Genomic DNA, 27899 nt, shown 5'->3' on the forward strand with positions numbered 1-27899 from the left:
CTGGGCCATCGAGTCTGGGTCATGCTGGCAGAGGGGAGACTGAGATGAGCTCTTAGGCAGAAGCTCTTCCCTGTGAGGGTGCTGAGGCGCTGGCACAGGGTGCCCAGAGAAGCTGTGGCTGCCCCATCCCTGGCAGTGTTCAAGGGCAGGTTGGACACACGGGCTTGGAGCAAGGTGCTCCAGTGGAAGGTGTCCGTGCCTGGGGCAAGGGGTTGGAGCTGGAGGAGCTTTAAGGTCCCTTCCAACCCAGTCCATTTTGTGATGATCCCGTGCTTCACCGGGAAAGGTTGGACCCCGTTATCCTTCAGGTCCCTCCCAGTCTGGGACCCTGCGATGACCCCATGAGTGTGCAGAACCGTCTGGAGGTGCCGTGTTGGGGAGAGGACAATGTCAACGGAGGAGCCTCCTGTGCCAAGCCCGACACTTGCACATAGCAGAGCCGGGCTGCTCGCAGCGCAGCCTCTGGAGCGGGGGCATCGCTCTGGCTGCCGGCTCGGTGCGGGGGGGGCCGGGCTGTGGGCAGGGCCCGGGCAGATGACGCCGGGTAAAGCCGTCTCGGAGCCTGCCCAGCCCCGCCGCAGCCCCAGCGCGGTGGCCGCGCAGTCGGGTCGGACGGGCTCCGGCAGCAGAGCGGGATGGACGTGGCCGTGGACTTGTACCTGGCCGTCCCGCTGCTCTTCACCGTCCTGGCCCTCGTCCTCGCCTCCGTCTTCGTGAGGCTGCGGGGAGCCGAGGGGGAGCGGCCCCGGGAGCCGGCGGCAGCCGAACCGGCTCGGGAGAGCGGCCCCGGGGAGCAAGCGGCGGCGGGAGCGGGGCCGGAGGCCGGCGGGGAGCGGCTGCCGGTGGAGGAGGTCGGGGCGGCCGAGGAGCGGAAGGAGGCGGCGGAGGAGCCGAGCCCCGCGGCCGAGCCCAGCCCCGCGGCCGAGCCCAGCCCCGCGGCGGCCGAGAGCATCCCCCGGGAGCCGCTCACCGAGCCCCGGGAGCCCGAGCCCCGCCAGGATGCTCAGAGCAAGGTAAGGCCGGGTCCCTGCGGAGCCGCCCGCAGCCCGTGCAGAGGCCGGGTCCCCCCCCCCCCCGGCCGCAGCAGTGCCCGTTCCCGGGGGCCGGGGGGGGAGCACAGAGCCGGGTTTCGGCCCCGGTGGAACAAGCCCGTTGTCCCGAGGGCGGCAGCGGGGGGGTTGTTTCGGGCTCGTTTCCACCGCCGCCTCCCAAGGAATGCTCTTGAAACCGGTCGAGATAGCGAGGGTTTCGGGGGGGGGGGGGGGGGGGGGGAAGCTGTGTCAGTGCGCGCCTCTCCCGGCTGCGCATCCAGCCCTTGGGAGCCTTTCCCTTCTCCCAGGAGCTAACCCAGGTGCTGGGGTGGGTGTGGGTGTGTTTGCTCTCCCCGTCCGCAGCCCCGTTCAGTGGCTCGCAGCAAACTGTCCCCTTGCCAGCACCGGTGCCTGAACCCGGTCCCTGCCTGCCTGGTCCCCGCCTTCCCCCTCCCCTCCCAGCCCCAGCGGGACGCTGACCCCGAGGTCTGACTCCCGCTGGGCTGGGGGGGCCGGAGGAGCAGCGGTGCCCATAAACACCGGTAAATCCTCCTCCCGCGCCGGATCCTCTTTACGAATCAAAGGGCGACCCTGGGAAGAGCCTGCTCTGCCCTTGCCCTGCTCCGCGGGACTCGGGGGCAACCCGAGGAGCCCCAGCTCCCCGCGTTGGTGCCCTTCTCCCGGCACCAATGCCCCGATGGGAGGAAGCGGCTCAGGAATGCGGGAGCGGTGGATGCGTGGCCTGGCCGTGTGCTGGGGCCCTGCTGGCTATTCTTAGCAGCACTTGTAATCCTCAGCAGCTGCCTGCAGCAGCCCTCGCCTCGGGCAGCATCACCACTGACTCACCGGACAGGTCCCAGGGGCTCCGCACCCTGCTCTGCACCGCAGAGCCCAGCCTCAGGGCTGAGACGTGGCACCCTGTGCTCCCCATCACCTCCCCTTGTCATTTCTGAGCCTCCGGGCTCCCAGTCTCCCCTTCCTGGCACCCCTTGGCCATGGATCCAGGCCCCTTCCCTGTCCCAGTGGCCTGGCAGCCATCCGCCCCTCTGCCTGGTGATTTATTGGTGCCTAGGAGTGCCAGGGTCTCTGGCAAGCTGGCGAGCCTCCGGGCTACCCTCAGCCAGCTGAGCACCAAATCTGGCCACCCCACTGGAGCTGCTGCAGGGCCTGGCGTGCAGCCGGTGTTCTCTGATGGAGCACAGCACCACGCTGGGGCAGATGGCCCAATCCAGCGCTGCCAGAGCTCACCGGTTCCTCTGCTTTCTTGCAGTGTGAGTCTTGGGAATGTTTTTCTCCCCTCTGTCTACTCTTCAGCCCTGCTTTGAACAGGCACTTGCTGCCTTCAGAGATGGGCTCAGCTCCTTTACCTCTCCCCTCTCAGGAACACGTGTGGTAACAGGGCTTTGCCCACCCAGGGGTGAGCCCTTACCCAAGGCACAGGGAATTGTGTGTCCTCCAGGAGCCTCCCTGGGCTCCGTGGGATGGGGAGGGTCTCTGCTGCACTCCCCTCAGCCCCTCTTAGAGCAGAGCAAAGGGGACACCAGGGCCAAGGAGGGTCCTGGCCTGGGATCTGTGACCTCGCTGTAGCAGGATGTCACCCTGGACCTGAGCAGCACCAATTTGGGCAGGGGCCAGGCAGCGGCTGGGACCTGGGGGGTGATGGAGAGGGCGAGAAGGCGGAGGGATGCTTCCTGCTGCTGAGTAAGTGTTTGGGAGCGCTGGTCCCTCGTGATGCAGCAGCTGCCAGGACGCTTGGCACGGGCAGGGGCTGCTGGTGCAGGGTGTACGTGGTGTCCAGCAGGCACCGCTCCTGTGAGCAGCGCTCCCAGTGCTGAGCCAGGGCAGATCCCATGGGCAGAGCAGGGGAGCCCATGCACAGCTCTGTGTTGTCTCCCCAGGGTTTGCTCCCTGCAGACATCCTCCAAGGTGCTTCCTCCTGCTCCTGGCAGATGTGGCAGGCAGGGATGGGACCGGCCTTGGGCAGAGCTGTGCAGGCAGCTGACATGGAAACGTGTCTTGTGGACCCTGCCTTGGCTCGGCTGCAGGCTGCAGTCCCTGCTGTGACTCAGCAGAGAGGCTCCTGCAGGCTCCGGGCTGGGGACATCAGCACATTCGCAAGCTGTGCTGGGCACCCAGAGAGCTTTCTGCCCTTTTCATCGCCTCCTGTTTGCTCAGCACAGACTGCACCAGCCTGGTCTGGAGTCACTGCAGCCGGTCACCACTCAGCCAAACGCTGATGGATGAACCCGCTCAGGGAGAGCAGTCTGGCTGTGTTTAATGGCTGGAGCTGCCCACCCCACAGCCTCCTCCCTTCCCTTCTCCCTGCCTGTGCAAATCAGCATCTGCTGGGGCTGTTTCAGCCTCCCTCCTGCTCCCACCTCCTGCAAGGGCAGCCTGAGATGTGAAGCCAGCAGGTAAAGTGTGTGGGGCAGGCCTTCCCAGCCCCTCCGCATCATCGTGCCCATGGCTAGCCAATGAAGCACTGGCAGAGCAGGGAAAGAAGCCCAGGGGTCCTTGTTCCCATGAGCTGCGGGTAGCGGTTCCCCTTGTCTCTGCTGGCTTCCATCACCGAGTAGTTAACATGTCACTGTCTGTTCGCATCCCCATTCCCGGCTTGGGAATGGTGGAGGCAGCGCTGTCGAAGCGATCCCTAATGAGTTGTTGGGTGGGAACTGCAGTGTTGCTGGAGCTGCTCAGGCTGGTTCTGCTGGGAAACGGTCAGAAAGCCTCAGTGCTGGAACGAGGAGCTCTGGGCTGGGAATGGCAGATGGCAGGGACAGGGTTTGCCATGGTGCCATCCTGCATCGCCTCCCCTGGGATGCCACAGGGAGGGCGAGCGGGCAGCCTGGCTGCTTTGCCAAGGGTTAACTGCAGACGGTGGCTTCAAACAGAGACAGGTCCAGGGGGTGACAGTGGGGCTGGACAGCAAAGGCACCAAGGGGATGTCCTTGCATCTTCTGCAGAGCTCCTGCTGCCTGTGTCCCCCACCCCATCTGGCCCTTCCTGGGGGCTCCTGGTGCCCCTGGACACCCCAGGCAGCAGAAGCACGCAGCAGGGACCCTCTACATTGAAGAAGTCAGCATCTCCCCTCCCGCCTGCCTTCCCAGTGCCCGCGGGGAGAGGGTGTCTGATCAGTCTGGCTTCAATTGGCAGCTCTGCCTCTGCCTCTGCCGTGCCACAGGGCTGGGGCAGCAGCTCTGCAGTGGTGGGGAGGGATGCAGTGATGTGCCCCCTCCACCACAGCCTTGGCAGCACCACAGACCCCTGCCAGCGGGATGTGGGGCTCTCCACAGGACCCGTAAGTGCTCAGATGCTCCCCAGCTCTCGCCCAGAGCAGTCTGTGCTGATAATGAAAGCATTGTCTCTCGCAGCAGCTGCAGCATGTGTCCTCCCCTGCAGGCCAGGCATGGGGCTGGGGCTGGGATGGTTGCAATGGGGCTTTATGTTGTGTCCGTACAGTGGATCCAGGAGGTCCTGCTCCTACCCAGTCCCTTCTGGGCTGGGTACAGCCTCGGGAGCCTGCGATGTGCTGCTGGAGCAGAGCCCATGAGGACTCTGCCTCCTCACTCTCTTCAGCCTCAACCTGTGCCAGGGGAGGTTTAGATGGAGACAAGGATCAATTCCTTTCCCAAAGGGTGCTCAGGCATTGGAACAGGCTGCCCATGAGATGCTTTTCTCAGCTGCCCAGCATTAGTATGTATTCTTTTAAAGGCTTCTTCCTTCCCTTTCTCCTCCTGGCATTTCCCTTGCTGGCTGCCCTGCTCCTGGCTGCTTGCTTTCCCTCTTGCAACGTCTTGCATCAGGCTTGGAGCAGAAAGTGCAGCCATAAATGGCAACACATGGGGCCCAGGAGTTTAATCCAAGATAATTTTCTCCCCCTGCTTTTGCAGCCTGGGATATTCCCTTTTCCTGGAGCTCAAGCAGGACACTGCTTTATCTCCATCCTGGCCATAAGTGCCAGGGCTGTCCCTGCGACTAAGGAAGGGGAGAGGGACACGTCTGCCCCATGGCCTCCTTGTGCCCTCATGAGGGAAACCCATTGCTCAGAGGGGTTCGTGATGGGAGGGGGGGGGGAGGAAGTGGGGAGGAAGCAGCCAGAAATGAGCTAAACCCCAGCTGCTGCTGTGATGTGTGGGGCTGGGAGCGGGCTGGCGAGGTGACCGCGAGGGGGATGCTGGGGATGCAATGCCAAGGCTGATTCCCCTGGGAGACTCGGGGCTGCCTGTGCCCACAATGTCCCCGGAGGTGTTGCCCTTTGCTTTGCTCCAACGCTATCCCTGTTGCAGTTGGCTTCGTCTCGCTCGTTGGCCGTGGGAGCTAAAGGGCAAGAGCCCGTTCCTGATGATCCCACAAGTGCCTCAGCGCCGGGGCTGGGAGCACAGCCCAGCTCACTTGCTGCGTTGGTGTTAAAGGTGAACGCTTGCTCAATGGGAGCCCTGCGGAGGTGGGCACTGCCCTTTCCCAAGCCCCCCTCAGGCTCTGTCTGTGATTCACAAGCATTAGGGAACAGGCTGCCCAGGGCAGGGCTGCAGTCACGGTCCCTGTGAGTGCTCACAGTGTGGAGACGAGGCCTCAGTGCCATGGGTTAGGGGTGGCTTTGGCAGGGCTGGGGTAAGGGTTGGACCTGATGAGCTTAAAGGGCTCATGGTTCCATGAGCCTCCAGCAGCTCACCTGGCTCTGGTCCTCGCTCCCCTCACTCCCCACCGCTCATGCCTCCCTGCACTGCCCTGGGCTGTGTTCCTTGCAGAGGAGCAGTGTCTGGGGTGCTGGGATGGGCTCTTGAGCTCACACCTCCCAGCGCTGCAGAACACCCTCCCTCTCATGTTGTGCCTGCCCTCCTCTCACAGAGCATCCCACGGCGCACAGCAGCCCCCAGCTCAGCTGCTCCTGCCCCACGGCTGATGGAGACAGCGCAGCAGCATCCACCAGCCATAGGAGGGCTCAGGAGCCCTGACCTCTGGGGCAGGCTCCTGAGGGTGTTGGGATGCCGGTTTTCCAAGCCAGCCCGGAGGCTGCTCGCAGTGCAGGGGCACCACATCCCTGCTCCCTGCCCATACCTGTCCCCCTTCAGACAGCAGGGAAGGGCTCAGCTGGGAAGTGCTGGGAGAAGGCAGGGGGAGGAAGGATTTGAGCTGATGTGGGGCTGAGGGCAGCTGTGGGATTGCAGTGGGGTACCAGGGGGTTTTGGGGGGTTGTTGCCCTGCAGCTCGGGCAGAGCAGGCGCTGCAGGCATTAACAGAGCACACACTGCGCTGTTCCTCTGCTCTCCCCTCCTGTAGCCCTGAGCTGCTCCCGTCACCAGTGGCTCCTGGTCCCGCAGGCAATGGGCAGCTCAGGAGCTCCAAACCCTGGCTCCAGGGCTGGGCAGGGGAGGGCTCTGGTGTCCCTCACTCCATGCAGCACCATGGCTTGGCCCACGGACCGGAGGCAGGATGGGCTCAGGTGCCGCAGCAGGGCCACAGCCAGGGGCTTCTTCCTGTGTGCTGATGCTGCCGGGGCTGAGCCCGGGCTGTTTGTGCTCAAAGCTTCTCTCTCTTTCCAGACACCACCTTTGGGAGCCTCAGCTGGGTCCAGCCCCGGGCAGCCGGGACAAGCGGAGGGTGCAGGAGACCACACAGCACTTCCCAGCAAGGCAGAGGTGTGTGGGATGGGGTGGCCTGGGGAGGGTGGCACAAGCTGCATGGGGGGGACGTTGTCCCAGGGTAGCAGTGGCCATGGCAGGGATGGGGGTGCAAAAGTTGCCTGTTCTGCTGCCCCGAGGGTAGTTTTTAATGGCTCAGTCCATTTTGAACAGAGAGAAACAGAGCCCCAGGTGAAAATGGGGATGTGCAGGGAGCAGCGCGTGGATCCTGGGGGAAGGATTTTCCTTCCTTGGAGCTTTGGAACCCACATTTCCCACTTGCTTCCACTGTTAAACGCTCAGAAGTGCTCGGTTCCTAATGCCCAGGCAGGAAACAGCCTAAAATACCCCTGATTGTGCCAGCTCCTGGAGGGCCGGGTCTCCCAGGGGACTTCCTGCCTCACAGGGAGAGACGGATCCAATGGGGAGCCGCTGCCCTGGGCTCTTGGCCACGTCCCCAGGGCCAGGGCTGAGCATCCTCTCCTGCTCCCTCCCTGAGGCCTCTCCTTTGGGTGCTTCCCAGCTCCCAGCCCTGCCAGGGGAGAGCCTGGGTGTCCGGTGGGAAGTGCCCATGTTTGGAAGCGTGGCTGCAGGAGGTGGGGGTCCTTCTGGGGAGCCCCACAGGAGGCTGCTGAGGAGCAGCCAAATGCCTGTGAATAACGCGCATTCCTCACTGGTGACAAACGCACCCAGAGCAGGGTCAGGCTCCAGCGGTGCATCTAAAGCCCGGCCCTGCAAAGCTCAGCTCCCTGCAGGGTCCTGCTTGGAGCATCTTCCTTTCCCTCAGCGATCATCTTCCTTTCCCCCTTGGCAGTGTGGTGGCTCCCTGCTCCTTCCCTTCTCTCCCACGTGCTTTGCCCTTTGCCCACCAGCCCCATTACTTTGAATGGGATGCCCAGAGCAAGAGTGGATGCAGGATGGATCCTCCCGGGTGCTGTTTGCCTCCAGGCTTGGCGCACAGGGGGCTTTGCAGGAGGAAAGCACATACACGGGGGCATTGCCATGTATCCTTGTCTTATCTCCAGAGCTGGAGCGCTCCTTTCCCTCCCTGCTTGCAGCTTGCATGACTTTGTGCTGGTCGTGGGGCAGCCCACGAGGGTGCTGGGGCACGAGGCTGTGCCTGGGGCCACCAGGAGAGCAGGTTCTGGTGGGAGGAAAGCAGCCCAATGAACCTCTTTCGTTAGCAAGCATCCTCTTGGCCTGCTCCATGGAGGAGGCAGGGAGGGGATACCCAGCCCTCAGCCCAGGCTCTGCCGCCCTGCCCTGACCAAGCAGGGGGTATTTAGCAGAGCACCTTCTCCTCATCACCTGCTCTGGTTTTAACTCCTCCAGGGGGAAGATCTGGACCTGGAAAAAGAGAAGCTGGTGGTGAGGGAGCCGGAGGATGAGGATGGTGAGTGCCAAGCAAGCCAGCACCGTGAAGGGAGGCTACAGATGGGGCTGAGGGGCTGCAGCCCCACGTGCTTGGGGATGGTCTCCTTCCTCCAGGAAACAGAGAGGAAATTCCTCCCCTTTGCTTCTCCACGTGCCCTTGGGCTGTTTGCCATGGGGGGAGCTTTGAGATGAAGCTGCCCCAGAAGCTCTTTGCTCACATCCAGGAGGCTCTCCAGGGGCTTTAGCCAGAGCCCTGTTTAACTGATGAGCCAATTAGTTGATTGGAAAATGATTGAGTAATTGTAGTGACAACTGCTGTGCTGAGAGATGCAGCAGATGGTGCCAGGCAGGAGCGTGGCTGGAGGGGACGTCGCTCTCCTGAGCGGAGATGCAGGGATGTGCCCAGGAACCCCCTTTGGGGTGGCTGTGGCAGCCGTGGAGCTTGGGGTGCTCCCCCTTCCCTGCCCCACTTCCCATTTGTGGCCAATCTCCTGGCTCGGGAGGATTATCCCTAATGCCACAGAGAATCAAATCTGAATCCTGGGGCTGTGTCCGCAAGGGGGGGGAAGCACCTTTGGAGATGAGGTTCCCAAAAGACTCTTATTCCGCCCCCTTAGGCACTGGTAATCAGGCCTGTTCCCATGCAGGACTTGCTTTGAGGAGCGATGGACATATCCTGCCAAAGGGACGCTCAGTAGTGCTGCTCTGCCTCCTTCAGTTCAGCTGTTTCAGGGCTGCCCCAGCACTGCTGTGCATCATCCCAAAGTGGCTGTGGCTTGGGATTGGTGACAGTCCCCATCCATGAGTGGTGGCTAAGTCCAGCATCCTCCCCCAGCATCTCCTGCAGACGGCCATGGGCTCCTCTCCTGACTTATTTACATCATTTCTGAAGGGTTTCATAGCGGCACTGGTTAGAGAGATGGCTCAGCCTGAGGAGGAGACAGGTGGGGTAATAACAGTGCCCTGGCTTTGGTAGGGAGCAACCTCACTCCTTCCTTCTGCCTCTCCTGTGCCTCATGGTCCCGGCCCAACTCAAGCTGCTGCACAGTCGAGATTCCCCTTGGGCTCATGGGGACCACCAGGCCAGGATGCTGCTGTGGTGGCCTCGTGTCCCCACTGCGGGTACCAAGGCTGGCTGGGAGCAGGATGAGAGGAAAGGGACTGCTTCCACCAGCTGAGGCAGAGGGATGAAACACAAAAGTGGTGGTAGCGTGAGCTCACAGAGGCTCGGAGCAGGTCACTTCTTTCTACAGTGGTTTTGCACTTGACGCAAAGACCCAGCCTCCCCTTTCCCGTGTGTTTCCTGAAGCTGGATTTCGGTCTGCAAAGAAAGTTCCTGAGCTCAGAAAACAACCAGGGCTTTCCAAAGCCACACACGGGCTCCTTTAAGCACAACGCGTGGGCAGGGAGGTGGGCGGCTTCCTCACCTCCCTCTTCCCTTGCTCCCTCCTGGTGGGGTGGCAGTGAAAGTGCCCTTCTGGGGACAGGCAAAGGCTCAAATCTCAATGCGCTTGGCAGGAAACCATGGGAGGGAAATGATGCGAATTGTCCTTGAAATCAGGCGAGCTATGCAAAGGTAATGGAACGGCTCCTGCCCCGCATCAGGGTAAGAAACAGGATGTTCCACCCTCACCGCCTTTTCTTCCTCTTCATGCCTCCAGAGCAGCAGCCAGCTGGAATTTTCTTTCCAGGCACTTTCCTGGCCACCTGAAGGGCTGATAAGCTGCAGCATTCCTCCTTGTTTCCAGCCAACCAGACTTGTTTGTCTGCTTGCTGGGAATGTTTTCCCACCAAGGGAAGTGGGATATGGCCGAGCTGAGTGTTTGGGGCTGCAGGACCAGAGCATTTGTGTGCTTGTGTTGGGAAGATGCTAGGGAAGGGGTTTGTCTTTGTTCCCCAGGGATGGGATCTGGGGAGCAGTGAAACACCCTGGATCAGTGAGCAGGAATGCAGCCGGGATTCGCAGGGAAGCTCCTGAACATCAGGGACATGGAGATGTAGAGGAGAAGGGAGGGAATGGGGCTGTCTGCAGGGAGCAGGCTCTGTTCGCTCCCCAGGCACACTCCATGCAGCAGCAGCCCTGACCTTGCCCCACCGTCCCGAGCCTGTGGCCTTGCACAGCTTGTTCTTGAGATCTCAGCCTTCCCCAGCTGGGAAATGAGGCTCTTGCGTGGGGGTCCCCAAGGTCTGCGGGAGCCCTGGCACGAGCCTGGGGCTAAATGAAGCGCCTGGCCTCGGATACAGGGAGAGAATCCTTAAAGGGCTGGAACTGGATGAGCCCTAAGGTCCCTTCAGACCCAGACCAGTCTGGGGGTTTATATGATTCTATGAAACTAGAGGAAAGCTGCTGGTGCTCAACACTTGTGAGTGTGAGGAAGGGAGGAGAGGGGCCGTGGGGTGGTTTTCCCTTGGGCAGGAGGAAGAGGAGAGGCTTTCATCAATGTGGTCCCACAGCAGCAGCGGGAGCAGTCCTTTCTCCCCGTTGATTTCCCTTTCCCTACGAGTGGAGCCTCGCTGCAGCTGCCTGTGCTCGACACCCACCCGATCACACTCCTTTCTCAGGAGTTTCCCCTCCGTCGGGGTCCTGTTGGTGCTGTGTGGGGTCATCCTGGCTAGCTGGGTTGTGGATAACACGCAGCCCTTCAGGGCCACGCAGACAATACAACAGCATCTTCCTTTCGCGGAGCCCTTAGAAGTACCCCCAGGGCTCTGAGGGTCGGTGGAAGCAGCTGATGTTTCTGGGGGCATGTGGGAGCAGCAGTGCTGGATGGCTTCACGTGAGCCCTGCAGTCCTTGGGAGGCTCACGGGTAACCAGCTCTCAGATAACCAGTAAAGGCAGCTACCCGAAGCAGCCACTCTTCCTGGGCTGCCCTTTGGGTTGACCTCCACTCCTCTTGTTTTCTCCCATCTGCAGGAAGATAAAGCAGGGGAGAGGTATTTAAAAGCAAACAGTGCTCCAAAATCCGATTGGAAAAGGATCGGCTTTGGCTCAGAGTCCGTGAGCTTTGGTGCTGTAATTAGCACAGGGCTGAGGCTGGTGAGCAGGGCAGGAGAGCACCCAGGCCTGGAGAAGGAGACCTCGGTTTCCTCTCCAGGTCTGTTGGCTGGTGATGGAGGGACTTGAATCCTGTGTTCGGCTCTGGGCCCCTCACTCCAAGACCTTGAGGTGCTGGAGCGGGGCCAGAGAAGGGAATGGAGCTGGTGCAGGGCCTGGAGCACAAGTGTGATGGGGAAGGGCTGAGGGACCTGGGGGGGTCAGTGTGGAGAAGGCTCAGGGGGGACCTGATGGCTCCCTACAAGTGCCTGACAGGAGGATGGAGCCAGGAGGGGCTGGGCTCTGCTCCCAAGGAACAAGGGATGGGGCAAGAGGAAACGGCCTCAAGCTGCACCAGGGCAGGTTTGGATGGAGCTGAGGAACAATTCCTGCCCCAGAGGGTGCTCAGGCATTGGAACAGGGCAGGGCTGCAGTCACCGTCCCTGCAAGTGCTCACACAGCGTGGAGACGAGGTCTCAGTGCCATGGGTTAGGGGTGGCCTTGGCAGGGCTGGGGAACGGCTGGACTGGATGAGCTTAAAGGGCTTTTCCAACCTGGTTGATTCCATGACTTGGACCCAGCTGTGGTGATGCTCCTGGGGCTGCCTTGGCTCAGCTCTGCAGCCCCATATTTTGCAGTGTGGCAGCTCCTTTCCTCACCAGCTTTGTCAAGGGCCGCAGGAGAGCTCCATGGCCCAGGACTGCTCCACTCATGGCACCATCCAGGAGCCACAAGCATGGGAAGGGGCCCATGGGTGAGGAGAGGGCAGGAGGAGGGATGCAAGTCTGGAGAGGAGGAGTGGAAAATGCTGCAAGCTAATCGGGGCAGGATTAGCACGTCTTGATAAGCCAGACTGGGTCTGCAAGGCTCTGAATCCAGGGAGAGCCATGGCATATGGCTCTGTGCTGCAGGATTTGCTTGTATCTGCTTCCAAGCAGGGCTGCTCACTCACAGCCCCTGTTCCTTCCAGTGGAGTTGCAGCCTGGACTCCTGCTGACCTCTGGCCATCATCACCTTGGTTCTGCACTGCAACCCTCACAGCTTCCCTGACACTGCCCAGGCTTTCTCAGCCTGGAGCCCACTGAGGAAGCGGGTTTGGCCGTCCGTGGTGTCTGGGATGCGTGTGCAGGAGCAGGGAGCATTCCGAGGGAACAAGCCCAAGGCTGGAGGTGGCTGTGCCTGGAGGTCTCTGGCTCACAGGATCTCTTGCTCTTCTTTGTCTCCCCCCCTCCCCAGCTGCAGATGGGACATTCTCTTTTAAATACAGTCCTGGCAAGCTGAGGGGAAACCAGTACAAGTCAATGATGACCAAAGAAGAGCTCGAGGAAGAACAAAGGTACGTTGAGTTTCCTGTTTCTTCTCGCCCAAGGCACCCCCTTGAAGCAGGCTGGGTCTGCTCAGACCTCTCTTCCCTTGGCTGCCTTGGGCTCAAGGCCTCAATGGTCCAGACCTCTGCCACCCAGGAAGATGTGAGAACAAATAAAGTCACACTGATTGAGGAGATGGAGGCACTGTGGCCCTATACCCCTTTGGAGCTGCACAAGCTCCCTCTCTGCAAGCTTAGTCCCAGTGTTCCAGCTGATGCAAGAGGGTGTCGTTCCCCTGATCCCAGCACTGGGTTGGTTTACATCTGTTGACCTGATCTCTAACTGCATCCCTCCCTTCACCCTGTGGATGCCCTCCAGAGCGAGGACATGGGCATAGCTCAGAAATACTGGAGCAGAGAGTGTGGAGCTTTAGAGCTCACTGCGATGGGGCTGACACTGGGAATGTCTGCTCCCAGGGCTGGCTCCTCAGCTGGAAGTGGTGGGGATTTGCCAAGTACTGGGCTTGGTAGAGATGGAGACTTGCCCATCTCCTACTTTTTGCTAAGGTTTCCTGCTGAGCCCTGCATGAAGAAAGCAAGAGCCTGTCCTCTTACCAAAACCAAGCTTTCTAGCTCAAGATTTCCCAGCCTATTCAAGGGAAATCAACACCAATCTTGCATCTCAAGCTGTAAACCCCTACGTGAAGCCAGTCTGTGCTGCCAGTGTGAAGCCTGCCCATGTGCAGAGGGAATCCTTCAGCCCACAGGCATGCAGAGCCCACACTAAACCAGAGCTGTCAAACCCCACAGCCAAGGGCTTTGCCCTACAAGTAGGCTCCATGGCAGGCTGCTCCCTAGCAGATGTGTGCAGCCCATACCCCATACCCCTTCCTCTGCAGTGGTGCTCAACAAGCCTGGGAGATGATGTTCTCTCTGTTGCTGTCTCAAGGTGTGTAGGACCCAATTCTCCCCCCCGTGTTGTGCAGCTCCTAGAATGACCTGGGGGAATTTGTCACCCCTTGCCTGTGATGCTGTAGTCTCAGTACCACTGCAGCTGGTGTGGTGGGTTAAACACGACAGCCTGACGTGGACCAAGTGGAAAACCGAAGCAGGGAAGGCAAGGATGGAGGGCACCTCTCCCCTAGGTCAGGTTTGAGGTGTCTTCCCCTTCTGCCCTGGCTTCTGGGCTCCCAGCTGTCCTTAAATCTTGGGCTTCACCTGCCCTATAGCACTGCCAGGAGCAAAGATGTGCAAGGACTCTGTGCTCTGGGGACAGCCACAGAAAGGAGCTCCAGTTTCCTCTGGCGTGGGGTCGATTCTGCATTGGTGCTGTCAGGAAGACTGGGGTTTGCTTTCTTCCTTTTGGTCTATCTACATCATGTCTGAAGCCCCGAACCTGTAAAACTCTAAGCAGGTCTGTTGGTGTTGCTGTATTTTTCACTGGGGGAGGGTGATGGTGGAATGAACTGAGTGAATGTGAGAGGAGCACATGCAGCCCACTTGGAATTGCTTTTCAGGATCCTTCTAAGCACCAATACAAAGATGGACCTGCAGCAGCAGGCAAATTCAAACCCTTGGCACCAGCAGCTCCGTGCCAACCACCTCAGCAACCACTACTTGGGTTTTCAGGGCTGCAGGGCCTTGGGCTGGCTGCTCTGTGGCAGCAAATGCTCCTGCAGTCACCTGGGGACACTGAGGGGACATTTGCCTGCAGACAGCAGTGGGGTTTGTATTCGGGACCATAGAACAGGCTCTTCCTGGGCATGTGGGACCTCGCAGGCATTGCTGCTCATGTCTGCGTGGAGTGGTCCCAGGGCAGGACAGTGCACCTAGAACTGATGGACAGTGTCGTGTCCTTCGGAGGCTCTCAGCAGCCTTCCACACAGAGGACCATTGGCAGATGAGGTTTTTCTACTGCTCCTTTTCTCCTCTTGCATATTTGTGTTGTTCATTTCTTCAAGGCAGCTTTGTGATTTTATTTGTCTTGCTCTGTTGCTGGCTTATTTCCCCCCTTACCTCTTCACTGCAGCATCAGCAGCTTTTCATTTCAGGCCTGGCAGGTGGTGTAAGGGGCAGGGCTGCTGCCAGGTAAGCTCCAGTCCTGCATCCTTCCCCTTCAGCAGTGCCATCCCCCTCCATGTACCCCGACCATGCTGCTGCTGTGCTGTGACCCAGGTTTGCCACCTTTATGTTGCAGGATTGAGCTGACCTCTGATCTCACATCTCTGTAGCAAGTACCTTAGGTCCTCGGCCACAAACATTCTTGCAAATCTTTTTGGTAAGGACACGCTGCTGCTTAGAAGTAGTGGTACCACTGGTAACATGTGCTCATGTCTGGGGAGGGGGTTGCCTTTGGGTCTCACTTTCTGGGGAGGGTTTGTTTGTGAGCTGCAGTTGACTGCTTGTCCCACCTCCCTTCCATCCTCCTCCTCCTTCCCTCATGTGAATGAGTCCTCTCCCCTCTGCCTCCATCTTGCTTTCCATGGGGGAATTGGGTGTTCTCACGTTCCAGCGCTCACCTCTTCCAAGTTGGATGCCTGAAGCTGGACATCCCACGACCACTTCTGTTTACTGGTCTGGAAAATCAGGGCTGCTGAGGGAGTGGGGATCTATTCCTAAGGTGAATTGCCAAAGATGAGACAGGCTTAGACTTTGCTTTTAGCCTTGTCACAGTCTTCCGATGGACCAACAGGTTCCCATGTGAAGCAGTTTGTAAGGAGCACCCCAGAAACACAAGTGGGTCCCCCCAAGCTCCTTGAAGCTACCTGTGGTGTTGATCAGGTTGGACACAGGGGCTTGGAGCAAGCTGCTCTAGTGGAAGGTGTCCCTGCCCGTGGCAGGGGTTGGAGCTGGTGGAGCTTTAAGGTCCCTTCCACCCCAACCCAGTCTGGGATTCTATGGTCAGTAGTTAACAAGTCTTAACTTAGGGACCCCTAATTTTGGAGGTGCCACTGACAGAATTCCTTGCCTGTTGCAGGAAGATCAATAAGACTTCTCTAAGACTTCAGACAGGAGAGGACAGGCATGCAGCAGGTTGGGTTATTTAGCCAAAAATCCACTTCTGCTCTAACACACATCACTCCAGAAGCTGTGGTTGTCCTGCCTAGCATTCACTTGAGTCTTGTGGCCTCAAAGTGGTGCTAAATCTGGACTAAAAGGGGAAGGAATGTGACCTTTACCGAGCGATACAACTTCCTGCTTCTGGTTGCTCCAGTCTGGAAACCCAGGAGTGCTCAGTGAGGGAGGAGGACAGTAAATCTGGTTGGCAAATACATCTGCTCAGGTGGTGGCTCTGCTTGACGTGGGTCACCAGGACTCCTAGATCTGAAGCACAGATTTGCTCCCCTGGGGCAGGAAGGGGAAGAGTGCAGGGGAAGGAGGCAGCGCTTCGTCAGGCACAGCACATTTCCCAAACCCTTCCCTCCTGCACCTGAGGCTTTTGGCCACCTATTGCCAACTGTAGCTGCAATGTGCAGCTTGTCCCCACTCGGACAGGGCTGGGTTGTGTAGGCATGAGCCTGTGAGGTGCTGCTGTCCTGGCTGGGCACCTCTTTCAGGTGAGGAAGAGGAAGGGCTCTCCAGGGTGCCCTCAGGGCCTGGCTCACATGGATGTATGGAAATGATCTCTGGCAGCTGCTCTTCAAACCGCCCTTGAGGACGAAAGAGCTCGGTGGGGTTTGTGCAGTTAGGAGTGTGATCAGGTGGGTGTCGAGCACGGGCAGCTGCAGCAAGGCTCCGCTCATAGGGAAAGGGAAAACAACCAGGAGAAACGATGCCCTTGGGTCTCTGCTTCCAGTTCCTTCTTCCCATGAGGCAGAGCAGGTTCCAGCCAAGTCTTGCTTGGTGCCAGTGATGCCGAGAGCTTGGGCTGCCTGTGCTCTGGCCCTGCTGCTCTTCACTAGGTGTGTTGGCTGGAGAAGGGAGAGCAGATCCCACGTGATGCTCTGTGGAAAGGTCTCTCCTCTCTGCCCTCTCTCTTGTTTCTGGGATTTAGGAAGAGGTTAAGGGTGGAGAGGCAGAACCTGCCCCTGGGGCCTGTGGGTCTGAGTGAATGGCACCAAACTGCTCATGAATGGAGGAGGTGATCATCCCCCAGACCACAGCCCAGCCCTGTTGGAATGAGGAGAAAGTAGGGATGGATGGATAGATGGATTGGATGGATGATTAAATGGATGATTAGACGGAAGATTAGATGCATGATTAGATGGATGGATGGATGGATGGATGGATGGATGGATGGATGGATGGATGGATGGATGAGTGGGATGGGTGAATGGATGGGTGGCTGGATGAATGGATGGATAGATGGATGGATGTCTGCCCAGTTTCCCTAGCTAATGGGCTCTCAGGTGAGCCATTCTAGGGGCAAATTCTCCTCCTGGCTCTCAGTCCTCTACTCTCATCTCCTGACCAGACATGGATTGAGGAGACAGTGCTTGAATCCAGACTAGGTTTAAGCCCAGGGCCCAACTGTAAGCTGGAATTCATGCGGAGGGTGTTGGATGTCTGTAAATCTCATGCTCAGTCCTCTTTTTGGTGGTAATTTAACAATAGAAACCTGTCTCCTCCCCAGCTGGGCTCGAAGTACCTCTTGGTTACAAGGCACTGAATGAAAATGGGCTTGGACCCTGGAGTTTCAGCAAGCAAGGGTGCCCTGGATGGACCCTGGCTCTAGGGAATGGCAGAGAGGAAAGATCCACGTGGGGATGCAGCTGTGGCTTGAGGGACAGCCTCAAGCTGCAGTTTGCTTTTGAATGAGACAATGCTTGTGGTGACAGCTTGGAGCACACAAGGGCAGGAAGCACCTGCAGGGCTTTAGTGACCGTGGTGACAGACCTTGACCTGTTCCAAACATCACTACTGGCCCTCCAGTACTAAGTGAATGGAGTGGGCTGGGGGAGGTTGCAATTCAAGAGAGCTCTCCATTGGCATCTGTCCCTGTCCACCCCCTCCATTGCCATCATAGCCCTTGCTTGCTTGCTTGCTCCCTCCTCTGTATAGCATGGGTTGTGGGCCCCTTTCTCCTCCCTTCTCTTGTGCTAACCTTCAGCCCCAGCCCAGCAGCTTTGCTGTCCTCTCCTGTCCTGCCCAGCATGGTGCTTCTTTTGGATGAGGGAAGCTGGTAAGTTCGGGCCTTCTTTGGGGTTTTATTCATTTGCTTTTCATCTCCTGCAGCACGATAGTCGCCCTGGGCTGAGGGAGCAGCAGCACCTTCCCCCCCACCTCTTGTGGGAAAGGGGCGCTGTGTGCTTGGGGGTCCCTGCTGAGCTCGCCTTGCTCCGATGCTTCCTCCGTACGTGCCAGGCGCTGCTTGTATGAGGAGGGAGTCTCCTGGTGGGCCGGGGCTGTTCCCTGCCTCCATATCCGCAGGGAAAACGTGCTCTGACCTACAAGAACTTGAGCTCTGGCCCTATTGATAGAGCATCTCATTGAGTCATGAGTGCCCAGCTGAGCAACTCAGGATGCCTCCATCGGAAACCCAGGGAGGGGAGGCCTGGAAGCCCCTTCCCCATCTCCTCCTCTCCTGTCCCAGAGAGGAAACTTCTGCAAGCTACCCCATAGCCTTTGTGGGGGATGCATCTCTGCCCCTGCCCTGCTGTGACATTTCAGACCACACAGCAACTCTGCTTGAGCTCTTGGGTGGTTTCCTTTGGCTCGGGTCCTAAATTGTCCTCACCTGTGGCTGCTTCTCCATGTGTCCCTCACCCAGCGCTCACAACTTGTCTTCATCTGCTTCTGCTTGCTCCTGTGCAGCATGGGCAGCTTGTGCTCTACCTGCTGGGCTGGCTGGGAGCCTGGCTCTGCCCGCCCTGCGGCCGGGGGGCACCGAGGGATGTGGGGAATTGGAGCATCCCAGCAGGCTTGGGGCAGAGTGGTAGACAGCAACCTGGAGCACCGGCACTGAGAGCTGGAGGAGAGCTCAGGCTGCCCCATCCATGGCTTTCCCCAGTGCTGTGGTGTTGGCTGGGCAGGTCAGGAGTGTTACAAGGGGATGGGCATACAGCTGAAGGAGGTGATCGTGGCTTCTTGGCTGAGCTGGGCAAGGAGCTTGAGCCACCCTCCTGGCTGTGCTCTGACCTGTGTGGCTGACGCTGCTGTGGCTGGGAAAGGTGGGAAGCTTCTACTCTGAAGCAATGGTGGTTCCCAGGCAGAAGCCCTTGCAGCCCCTGACCCCACTGAATCCTCACCAGCCCCTATCCCAAAGGCAATGGGAGTTGTGCTCCAGCAGCTTCAACTGCTGTCCTGGTGTTCCCGAGGAGCAGGAGGTATCTCCTGAGGTCCAGTGCTCCTTCCAGCTTCCCTGTATCTGAAGGAATCTCACATTTGTGATGACAGAAGCTCCCATTGGTGCTTCTCACTCTCCTGCTCTTTCCTAAGCACTGTCTCTCCCTGTTCTGCATTTCAGTGCTCTCCCTCGGTGTTTCACCTATTGGCTGAAGCAAGTAGCACCACACTTTAGGGGCTAGGAAAGCTTAGATTTAGTACGTCATTCCTCATACTACTCCTGCAATACCCCTGTCCTGTACAAGACTAGGGTATGGTCACTACCAGAAATGGGATGGTAGCTGTCCCCCTGATAAAGAAATGGGAAGCAGTGGTGATTGATGGGACCATCCCCAGCAGTGAGATGGGAGGGACCTGCCCGAGGAGAGCTTGGCCACCCGTTGCCAGGTCTGCCCAGGGCCTTTCTTCACTGCTCTTGATCATCAGGGGTTGATCCTAACCTGCTTGGAGTGAGAAGAGTCTGGAGCCAGGTTTCTAGCTGCCCTTCTCGCCAGGTTCAAACCAGAGGACTGATGGGCCCCACAAGCTGAGCACCTTCCTCTGGGGGAAGGAGCTGGGAGCGCTCCACACTTCTGAGCATCAGCTTTCAGAGTGAAACTATTCCTGAGAAGGGCAGAATCGGTTACCGGAGGTGGTAATCTTACAGCAGAATGCTCTGGGATCTCCTTGGGGTGGGTCAGGACTTCTTTGGAAAGCTATGGGCTATGGATGGGCTACGGAATTTCCTGACCTGCTGTGGAGTTTGCACACATGAGGGATAAACACACACGGCAATGCCAGCAGCCCACCCCATTTGTCATTGCTGGGATGCTCTCAAAGGCAAGAAGTCTTGTGCCAATGCCACAGCTGAGTTGGAGTAAGGGGAGCAAGAAGGACACGCAGTTCCCATGCTTCAGGAGAAGCATAGACCATCAGTACTGAGCCTCCCTCATAACCCAGGACCTGCTCTTGTCTGAGCTCCTTGTTCTCCAGCTCTTCCTTGCTCCGAGCCATGTCCAGCAGACAAATCATACAATTCACTGATCTGGTCCTCAGTTTGGGCCAGAAAAAGAGATATTTGGATATCTGTATCTGAAGGAAGGATATGGGCTTCCAGCAAAAGAAGCCCCTGCCCTGCTTTGATTGCTGTGCTGCTGGGGAAGATCAGGCTGATTCCATTGCAGAAGGCAAATGGAAAGGAGGGAGGGGCTGAGGACAAGCTCAAAGCTCTCAGCCTCCATCCCAAAGCTAATGAAGTCTTTGATGCTCTCTGGCAGCAGTGCCAGAGCTCCTCAGTCTGGGGGTTATATCCCTCTGATGTCCCCAGTGATGGACTGCATCATGCTCTTGAGTCTAATCTGCTCCCAGCTTGCTCCAGGAGCAGAAAGGGGTATCCCTGTTGTGCAGGTGGGAAGTTGATGGCTCTGACAGACATACTCCATTAAGTCCCTGCTTGGTTTTCAATCCTCTCACCCCAGCTGCAAGCCTGGCCCTGTCCTGGAGGTGAGTATCCCTGTGAGAGGCTATTCTGACATCCTGCATCCCTCTCCAACTGCAGCATGCTGGATGGGATCCCTCCTTCTGGGCCCTGTGGCAACGAGCTTATGCCTTCGTGCATGAAATCTGATTACACTTGCTTGCCTTGAGCGGGATGAGCTGATCCTCAGCCCTGTGAATCCCACAGAGCGATTATCCACTCTGGAGAACTTCCTTTCTTTGTCCTCATGTGCCAGGCACTGAGTCTCTGCAGCATGCCTTGAGTAACCCCGCTCCCATGTGATGCTTCACCCTGCATCTCCCAGCCAGGGTCCTGCACTTGGATGCTGCTGGAGAAGGCAACCTGTTGCAGAAGAGGAAGAAATGAGGCTGGAACTTGCCTTCATGCTGCGGCTGGCAGGAGTAGGGGACTTCACACGGAGTTCAGGTGTTATGGACAGTGAACCCTATTGAATTCAGGAGGAATTAGGCTGGGGTGCATCTGGGTGTATTTGTAAGTGCCCAGGTAATGTGTGTTGTAGCTTCCGTCTGTCTCAGCGCAGGTCTCTGTGTCCACAGTGTGTCATGGTGGATGACGGGGCCATGAGAGATGCTGGTAAGGGCAGAGTGTCTGAAAGCTTCAAGCTGAGAATGATGAACCCCATTTTGTAGCCCTGGCTCTACTAACAACACGCTGCAAGACCTCGGGGAGTGCCTGGGGTGTCCTCACGCACGAAACACATCTGATCATCTCAGCATCCTTCCTTTGGACACTGGGAGAGCTTCCCATCAACAGGAAGCCTTGTGACCTGCAGAAGGTCTAGGGTTTTTGCCTGCTTCCCTCAAAGAGGCACAGCTGTAGGAAGGTTGAGAAGGGTCAGCCTGCTCAGGTACACTGCCCTGTGAAACTGGGACTCATTCCCAGCTCATCTGGCTGCAGGTGGGAAGAGGAATCTGGGCTGGACACGGGTGCTGGCAGCCCAGCGAGCTTCTGCACAGGCCAGCGAGGAGTTAATGATGACTTCCCATTAGTTGGGCTTCTCCAGCTCTCATGAGTAGGTCAGAAGGGCTGTAACTTCTGTCGGTGCCAGAGGAGAGGATTTACCCCTCTGAATGGGTTGTGACTATCCTGCTGCAGTTGATCAAGCAAAGTGCCTCCTTCTTAGAGGTGTGAGGTTTGCAACCAGTGCTTTGTTCGGCCCTGAGGTGGGAAGCTGCTTTGTCTTCTTCCCAACGCACACACTGAGGTTTTCCCCCTGCTTGTTTGTGTGAATAATAATGACCCAACCTGAGGGGTGAAATGACTGAAATGATTTCTCTCCCTTTCTCTTTGCAGAACTGAAGACTATATGAAGTTGTCCCTAGCCTCCTCCTAAAGGCATCCCTTGGCATCTTTAAAGGCTTGAAATACCAAAACCAACCAAACACACCCATAAGAGAAATCCATAAACCCTCAAAACTTGGGATCCCCTCTTGGTCCGAAGTTGAGTTCTTCAAAAACTTCTGTGCTGTCAAGCTTGAGGAGATCCTGTTGTGTGGCTCCAGGGACTGGGGCTGGGCCCAAGCAGTGACTTGAGTTGTGTTTAGGGGACAGGGATGAACCTTCTTCCCTGTGCCCAAAACAGAACCCATATTGGACACTAAATATGCAGCAAGTCTATTAGTTGTGTTCATTACTACTTATTAGGCCTGCTATGAAATCTCTGCTGTTCCTTTCTTAGGGGGGTGAACCCATAGCTCTTCTCCCAGACCAGCCTGGACCTTATTTCAGATGATAAAGTTGTTTCTTCCTGGGGCCAAACTCCTCTTTCTTGCTGGGGGGGTGGGAACTGCCTGTGATTTGTTGTACAGAGCTGCTTTATTCCAAGGGGTGAAGGAACAAGTGGGGTCCAAGCAAGGGATGGCAGATGGTAGCTGGACTGACTCAAATCTTGCTTCCGGAGTTATTTTAGCTGAGAGCTGATTCTGTAGGCAGAAGACTCGAGAAGTGACAAAGATTGATAGTTTAGCTGTTCTGCTTGTGGTGCAGGTTTAGGAGACCACACTTTGGCTGCTGCTAACATCTGGATTCACGCTTTTCCTTACTTCATTTCCCAAGAGGAGAGACCTGAGGGGGTAGCTACAGAATCACAGGTTCCCTTTGGCTCCAGATGAGATAGTGGGGGTCCTGGAAGAGACACCTTCCCCATTCCCTTGCCTGCTTGCTGCTCCAGTGCCCTCTTCTCTTGCTAGCTTTGTGGCTTGCCCACTGGAGCCAGAGCTCAGCATCGCTCCTCTGCTCTGCCACACGTAGAAGATGAATTTGGCCGGGCACGTGTAACACCTTCAGGCATTGCAGGTTCCAAATCAAACCCAGCTGGTTTGTGAGGGTGAGACGAGGGTCTGAGTCCTCTCTAAAACACCTAAAGTCCTCTGTAAAACACCAGGCTGGGGGGGGGGGGGGGGGCATGTGTCCTTTGACATTTGTCTTTCACTGCCGGGCAGCTGCCTCTTGGCTAACGCCGCAAACATATCACAAACCCAAGAAGCTGCTTTTGTGTTTTCCTTTTCAATTCCTATGCAGACAATACTTGAAACCTTGTACACGGTTGTCCTTTCCAGCACCTGGGGTTGGCACACTCTTCCTAAAAGGGCTCATTTAAAGAACAGCAGGAGGCTTCAGCTTTAGAAGAGGCTGCTCCTTCCCAGCCGACAACTGCAAGCGTGTCCAGGGCTTTGCATATGAATTTAGGCACATCTGGACCCTCTGCTTCACCACCCTGCTGGTCCAGCCGCTGTCTCCCCTCGGTGCTGGCTGACTCTGTGTCCTGAGCACCCAACTATGCAAAGAATGCCTTATATACGTTGTGTTGAAGTTACGTGGCAATATGTACATCGAGCAAAGTCTATAGTTGAGTCCAGAGTTTTGCTAGTGGCAGCGAGCCAGACTGTTTCCTCAACTCCAAAGGCCGTCTGGGTGTTTTTTACTTGTGTTCATTTTGTTTGTTCCGTATCTGATGGTGGCTCTTACACAAAGGACTGTCATTCTAGTGGCTTGAATCTGTAAAAATTGCCTTTGTTTGGTCCAATAAACCTTTGAATAGTTTCTTTGCTCTGTGCTTGTTCTCCCTGCCTCCAGCAGCTTATAACATCTTTCGAGAGAGAGCTGTATTCAAAATGTGACTTTTAGGGCAGAGGTACATTCTGCCCTCCTGTGCCTTTTACCCCATAAATGATTCCATTGGCTTCCTCGACAGTAGACTCAGCCCAGTGGCAAAAGTCAGGGATTTTCCCTTATTTCTGCTGCGTTCCTGGTCTTGTTTGGCCGCAGAGGAATGAGCAACATTCCCAATGCAGAGCTCTGCTCGGGGTTTCAGCTGCCATCATCACGAGTGCCTGAAACAGAGATCTCCTTTCACATACCTATGGATCCCTGCCCCAAACCTCCAGCTAATGGTGAAAGTCTTGGACTGAGTTGCCAAAGAAGAGCCTAAGGCAGCTCAGTGTGCAAATTCAACTGCCTAGCAAGGAGAATCAGGCTGCTTTGAAAGCCTTAACTAGTCTCTTTTGTCAGCAATAAGTGAAATCCTGTTTGACCAAATAGTTTTGAGGACAGAGCTTACGGGAAGAGAGAATGATTTCACTTGTGAATGGGGTAGGTTTGATCTCACATCATCAAACAAGCCCCCAGCCTGGAGCACTGCTTGTTTTCAAAGTTGCCTTTGAGAGGAGAAGCTCCTTCTTGCAATCAGTTTTATGGTTTTGATGCCTTCATCTTCCTTCCCAGGCTTGTTTCTCTCTTTATCTTTGTTTTGCTCTTCCTTTGTTGTACGTTATGTAGCACAAAGAAGTAACAGCTCTTCTTTGTTTGTTTTTCAAATGCACAGGCTTATTTAAAGTTATGGGGAGAGCCAAAACGCATTGAATAAACAGAGTAAATATTGACCCTCATCTTGATTCTGGAGGTTTGGAGGTGAGGAAACAGGCCCTTGGGAAGGTTGTAATGTCTGTGATGCAACAAGCAAGGGATGCAGACCTGCGTGGAGCACTCCCAGCTGGCAATGCATTTCAGCCACAGGAGGCAAACTGTGTATTGGATTTCTCCACCCCAGACTGGAAACGTGCCCTCTGGTGCCTCTACAATAAAATATTGATCGCTAACAACTCTGCTTCCCTCCCTCCCTCTCGTCTGGAAAGGGCAGTTGGACGCTATCCATGCCAGCACAAAACATTACAGAAGAGACAGACAAATCCAGGCTCTTGCCAGCCTGTGACCAGAGCTTTCATAACCAGAGGCTCCCACAGCATTAGCAGGGTATGTCTGGCCTTAGGACAACTGCATTTACTGCATTTTAATTGCAATAGAAAAGAGCTGGCAAAAGAGCTTGCTTTTGCCCGAATCTGCTCTTTCCCTGCTGTGATGGTGCTAGGGGACAGCCTGCTGTTCCTGCTGCTGCTGGGGCTTAGCCCAGGAGAGGGCAAAATCCAGAGCCCCCCTCAGCAGGAGCTCAGCACCCAAAGGCACCTCTGCTCCCGACCGTCTCCCTCCATTGATCTTGTTCGTGGTGTGGTTGCTTCTGATGCGTTGACACTGTTCTGTCTTCTTCTGAGCAAAGATTGCATCCTGGGTTTGCCTGCCAATCGGTATTTCTACCCCTCCTGGTACTAGAACTGCTTCTCCATATGGGAATTGCAGGAAGACTCCCTCAGGTTAACTAATGGTGTGCATTTAAATGGATTAATTACAGTGTATTAAAATCCTATGCCAAAAGCTGTCTGTGACGGGGAATGACGACTCTTGAAAGGGTGACCATGTGGAAGTGAAAGCCAGAGTCTCTTTTTCTAGCCCATGGGACGTGTAAACGTGTTAAACAAGCAGGAGGAGCTGGGATTGCAGCAGATCTGTGCTCTGAGCTGCTGAGCTACCGCTGAATTCTGGCCCCACAGTCACGTAGAGGCAAAATGAGCCTTGAAGTAACAGAAACTGTTTTCCCCTTATTAAAGCCATAAAGCACCACAGCCTCACTAGCTCTTTTAATCTCACACAGGAGAGTCAGATAGGAGATGTGCTAAGCGATACTGCAGTCTCCTCCCTGGCAGTAAGAACGTACCAGCCCACAGCCAGCCCGGACTGGAGCCAGGGTGCACATTCATTTTGCCCTAAAAAAGGATTTTGTAGCTCATTACATCAGTTCATGAGCCACTTGCAAGCAAACGACACTCCTGTGCTGCCCACCCTTCTGTACCCCTGACTCATGGTCAGTAGATGTGGGACCAATACATCTATAAAGCTTCCTCTGATTAAACCCTGTGGCAGACACCAATCTTCATGCTGCAGCACGCGCAACAATGGTTAACTGCTTCAGGTTAGGGAAGTTATATCCTATATCCCATATCCTCTATTATGGGGACAAGGGTGTTGGTCATCTCCTGTGGGACTTGCTAGGGATGGAAATCTGAGCTGGGTGCTCCACTGCCCAGCCTCTGCTCATGCAGGGATGTCCTCATTGTTGGTATGGCTGCGAGTCCCTCTCACCATCTGACATTGGCAAATGAAGCCAATCAAAGCCAATTTCTCTCTGTGATCATATCCTCCAGTGGCTGATTAAAGCCATGGACACTCTGAGAGTAATCTGGTCTCTAGTTTTAAGGCAGGGTATGTGTTTTAAATGTAATAGCTGTTCCTGAATTACTCTTGTGTCTATGTACTGTCATGAGAGAACACTGTGCTGGTAAAGCTCCATCCGGTTTCAATATGGAGTCTGCTAAATTGAGACGTGTTGGTCTTAGGAAATTCCATGTCTCAAGTTATCTTGAAACTCTTGAGCACAGATAAACCCTAAGGAACTCCAAAGCTAGTGTTAAAGCACACTGGTTTATCTCCGTATGTAGAGAACTACAGAGAGACATGCAGGATGATTAGATAAACGGGAAGGGGGAGGAAGGAGAACCAGAGGCTGTCTCTTTCTTATCTCACATGGGCAGATTTCCTGCAGCCACTAAGGCTTGTAAAATGACCTGTGTTTGGCTTCGTGTTTCATTTGACCAGGGTGTTCTTGCTCAAAGTGCCTTCTTCTGGGGCCTGGCTATTCCTACTTCTCCTTTTCTTCTTGACAGGGTGCAGAGGGAGCAGCTGGCTGCCATCTTCAGGCTCATGAAGGAAAAAAGTGACACGTTTGGAGAGATGTCTGAAGGAGACATGAAGGAACAGCTTAGACTCTATGATATATAACCTTGCAGGCAGAAAGTCATCATGTCCCTTATTATGCAAGACACTGGAGGCTGTAGTTCTAGAAATACGTTTCAGTAGTTATTTTGCAGTTCCAGTTTGTTTTGCAAACCCATATAGGCCTGTGATACGTATTACAAAAGACTTGTAATTTCTCACCCTTTATATTGTTTCTCCTTGAAGAGCTATCATATTTTCATCTCGTACAGAGGTTGGTACCTCCTTCTAGCTGTGTCATACGTCTCGCTCACACAGAGCAGTTAAACCCACAACATTTTCTGGCCATGCTGTGTAAACGTGACCTTTCCAACCTAGTCTTTATCAGTTTGATACCTAAAGAAAGCCAAAGATGATAGACATAAAATGGATGAATATAATATAATAGAATCATAGCATAACTCAGGCTGGAAGGGACCTGAGGAGGTCTGTAGTCTAACCTCAAAGCAACATCCGCTATGAGACCAAGCCAGGTTACTCAGGGCTTTATCCTGTTGCATCTTGAAAACCTCCAAAGATGGAGACTGCACAGCCTCTTGGCAGAGTCTTCCAGTCCTACAGTTAGAAAGCAAATAGCCAAAGGCATGGCAATCCTGCTTGTGTTAGAGGCGAGTTGCTGTTCTTGTCTCCTTGGAAGGAACACTTCATCCTCCTTCACCCTGCCTTTTGGAAACAAGCCCATGTTGGTTCCAGCTGACCTCGTTGAGCTCATCTTCACGCCTGGGAAAGCAGCAGCTAACTTAAACCTGGAAACACAAACATCTCTTTGCCTCTCAACACTGGTAAGAGTAGTACGGAAAGGTGGCTTCTTTACAAGGATGATTGTGTTCAACTCTGATCCTGTTCTCCCAGCAGAAAAACGATGTGGGAAGCCACCTCCTTAGGGAATCTGTGAACTGAGGAAGTATTTTGAAGCAGCCGCTGGTGGTTTGGGTACAGTAAATCACTGGGCATTCTGAATTTTAACTGAGTGTCTTCTGGTGGACTTGGCTCTCCTACGAAATCCTGTTAAACACTGCATTATCAGGAAGGATCTCCTCAGTTTTAATAACTGCTGACAAAGGGAGGCAACGGTTTCTGAGCCAGTTTTAGGGAATGATCTCTTTCAAGATTAGTTTTGCTTTGTTTTCTGTAATCCTTTAGAGTCTGGCAAACCTGTTAGCTCATTATCTGGTCTCTATTTCCCACCACAGTATATTCTATAATACCATAGTATTTGACTTCTAAGAATCACTTTACCTTCCAATTGCTGTCGCTTAGGTGAAGGCACATTTATTACAAGATCAACCTGGTTTTGCTACCAGTTCTGACTTAAATCTAAACATAATGTCAGAGAATTACCTCTTCTTGTTCAGCATGAAGGAATTAAGAGGGAAAGGAGTCTCATGATGTGAAACACCACGCTGGCGTGCGGTGTCCCTGGGACATAACCTCCTCTGTCAAGCTGTGCAAAGGGAGGAATGTGGAGAATTTGCATATGGGACCTCTTCCTAGTTCAAAACTGAAAGCAGGATCTTTCGCAAAGCTGCTCGTGAAAGCAAGCAAAGGAGCATTAAGGTTGAGTTGATTTTCAGTCTTTGTCTTGTA

General features: G+C 55.6%; 1 protein-coding gene across 3 annotated transcripts; it reads left to right on the top strand.

The window, feature by feature from the left end:
- The first annotated feature begins 443 nt into the window (after positions 1-443).
- On the top strand, positions 444-27883 carry MXRA7 (matrix remodeling associated 7). Of its 3 annotated transcripts, XM_061455636.1 has the most exons (5): positions 444-1013; positions 6575-6670; positions 7985-8045; positions 12298-12397; positions 26204-27883. In XM_061455636.1, exons 1-5 carry the CDS (start codon positions 636-638, stop codon positions 26316-26318), a joined length of 750 nt encoding a protein of 249 aa, XP_061311620.1. In that variant the 5' UTR covers positions 444-635; the 3' UTR covers positions 26319-27883. The 3 variants fall into 3 exon arrangements, 1 of the variants encoding a protein (XP_061311620.1); XR_009743766.1 differs by lacking the exons at positions 444-1013; positions 6575-6670; positions 26204-27883 and adding exons at positions 14565-14645; positions 21444-21575 and having other exon boundaries at positions 8009-8045; XR_009743765.1 differs by lacking the exons at positions 444-1013; positions 6575-6670; positions 26204-27883 and adding an exon at positions 21444-21575 and having other exon boundaries at positions 8006-8045.
- The last annotated feature ends 16 nt before the right edge of the window (positions 27884-27899 follow it).

Source organism: Pezoporus flaviventris, unplaced genomic scaffold (assembly GCF_033815535.1).
Source record: "Pezoporus flaviventris isolate CSIRO_AGI_PZ_B2104156 unplaced genomic scaffold, CSIRO_AGI_Pfla_v1 ptg000020l, whole genome shotgun sequence".
NCBI classification, from domain to species: Eukaryota; Metazoa; Chordata; class Aves; order Psittaciformes; family Psittacidae; genus Pezoporus; species Pezoporus flaviventris.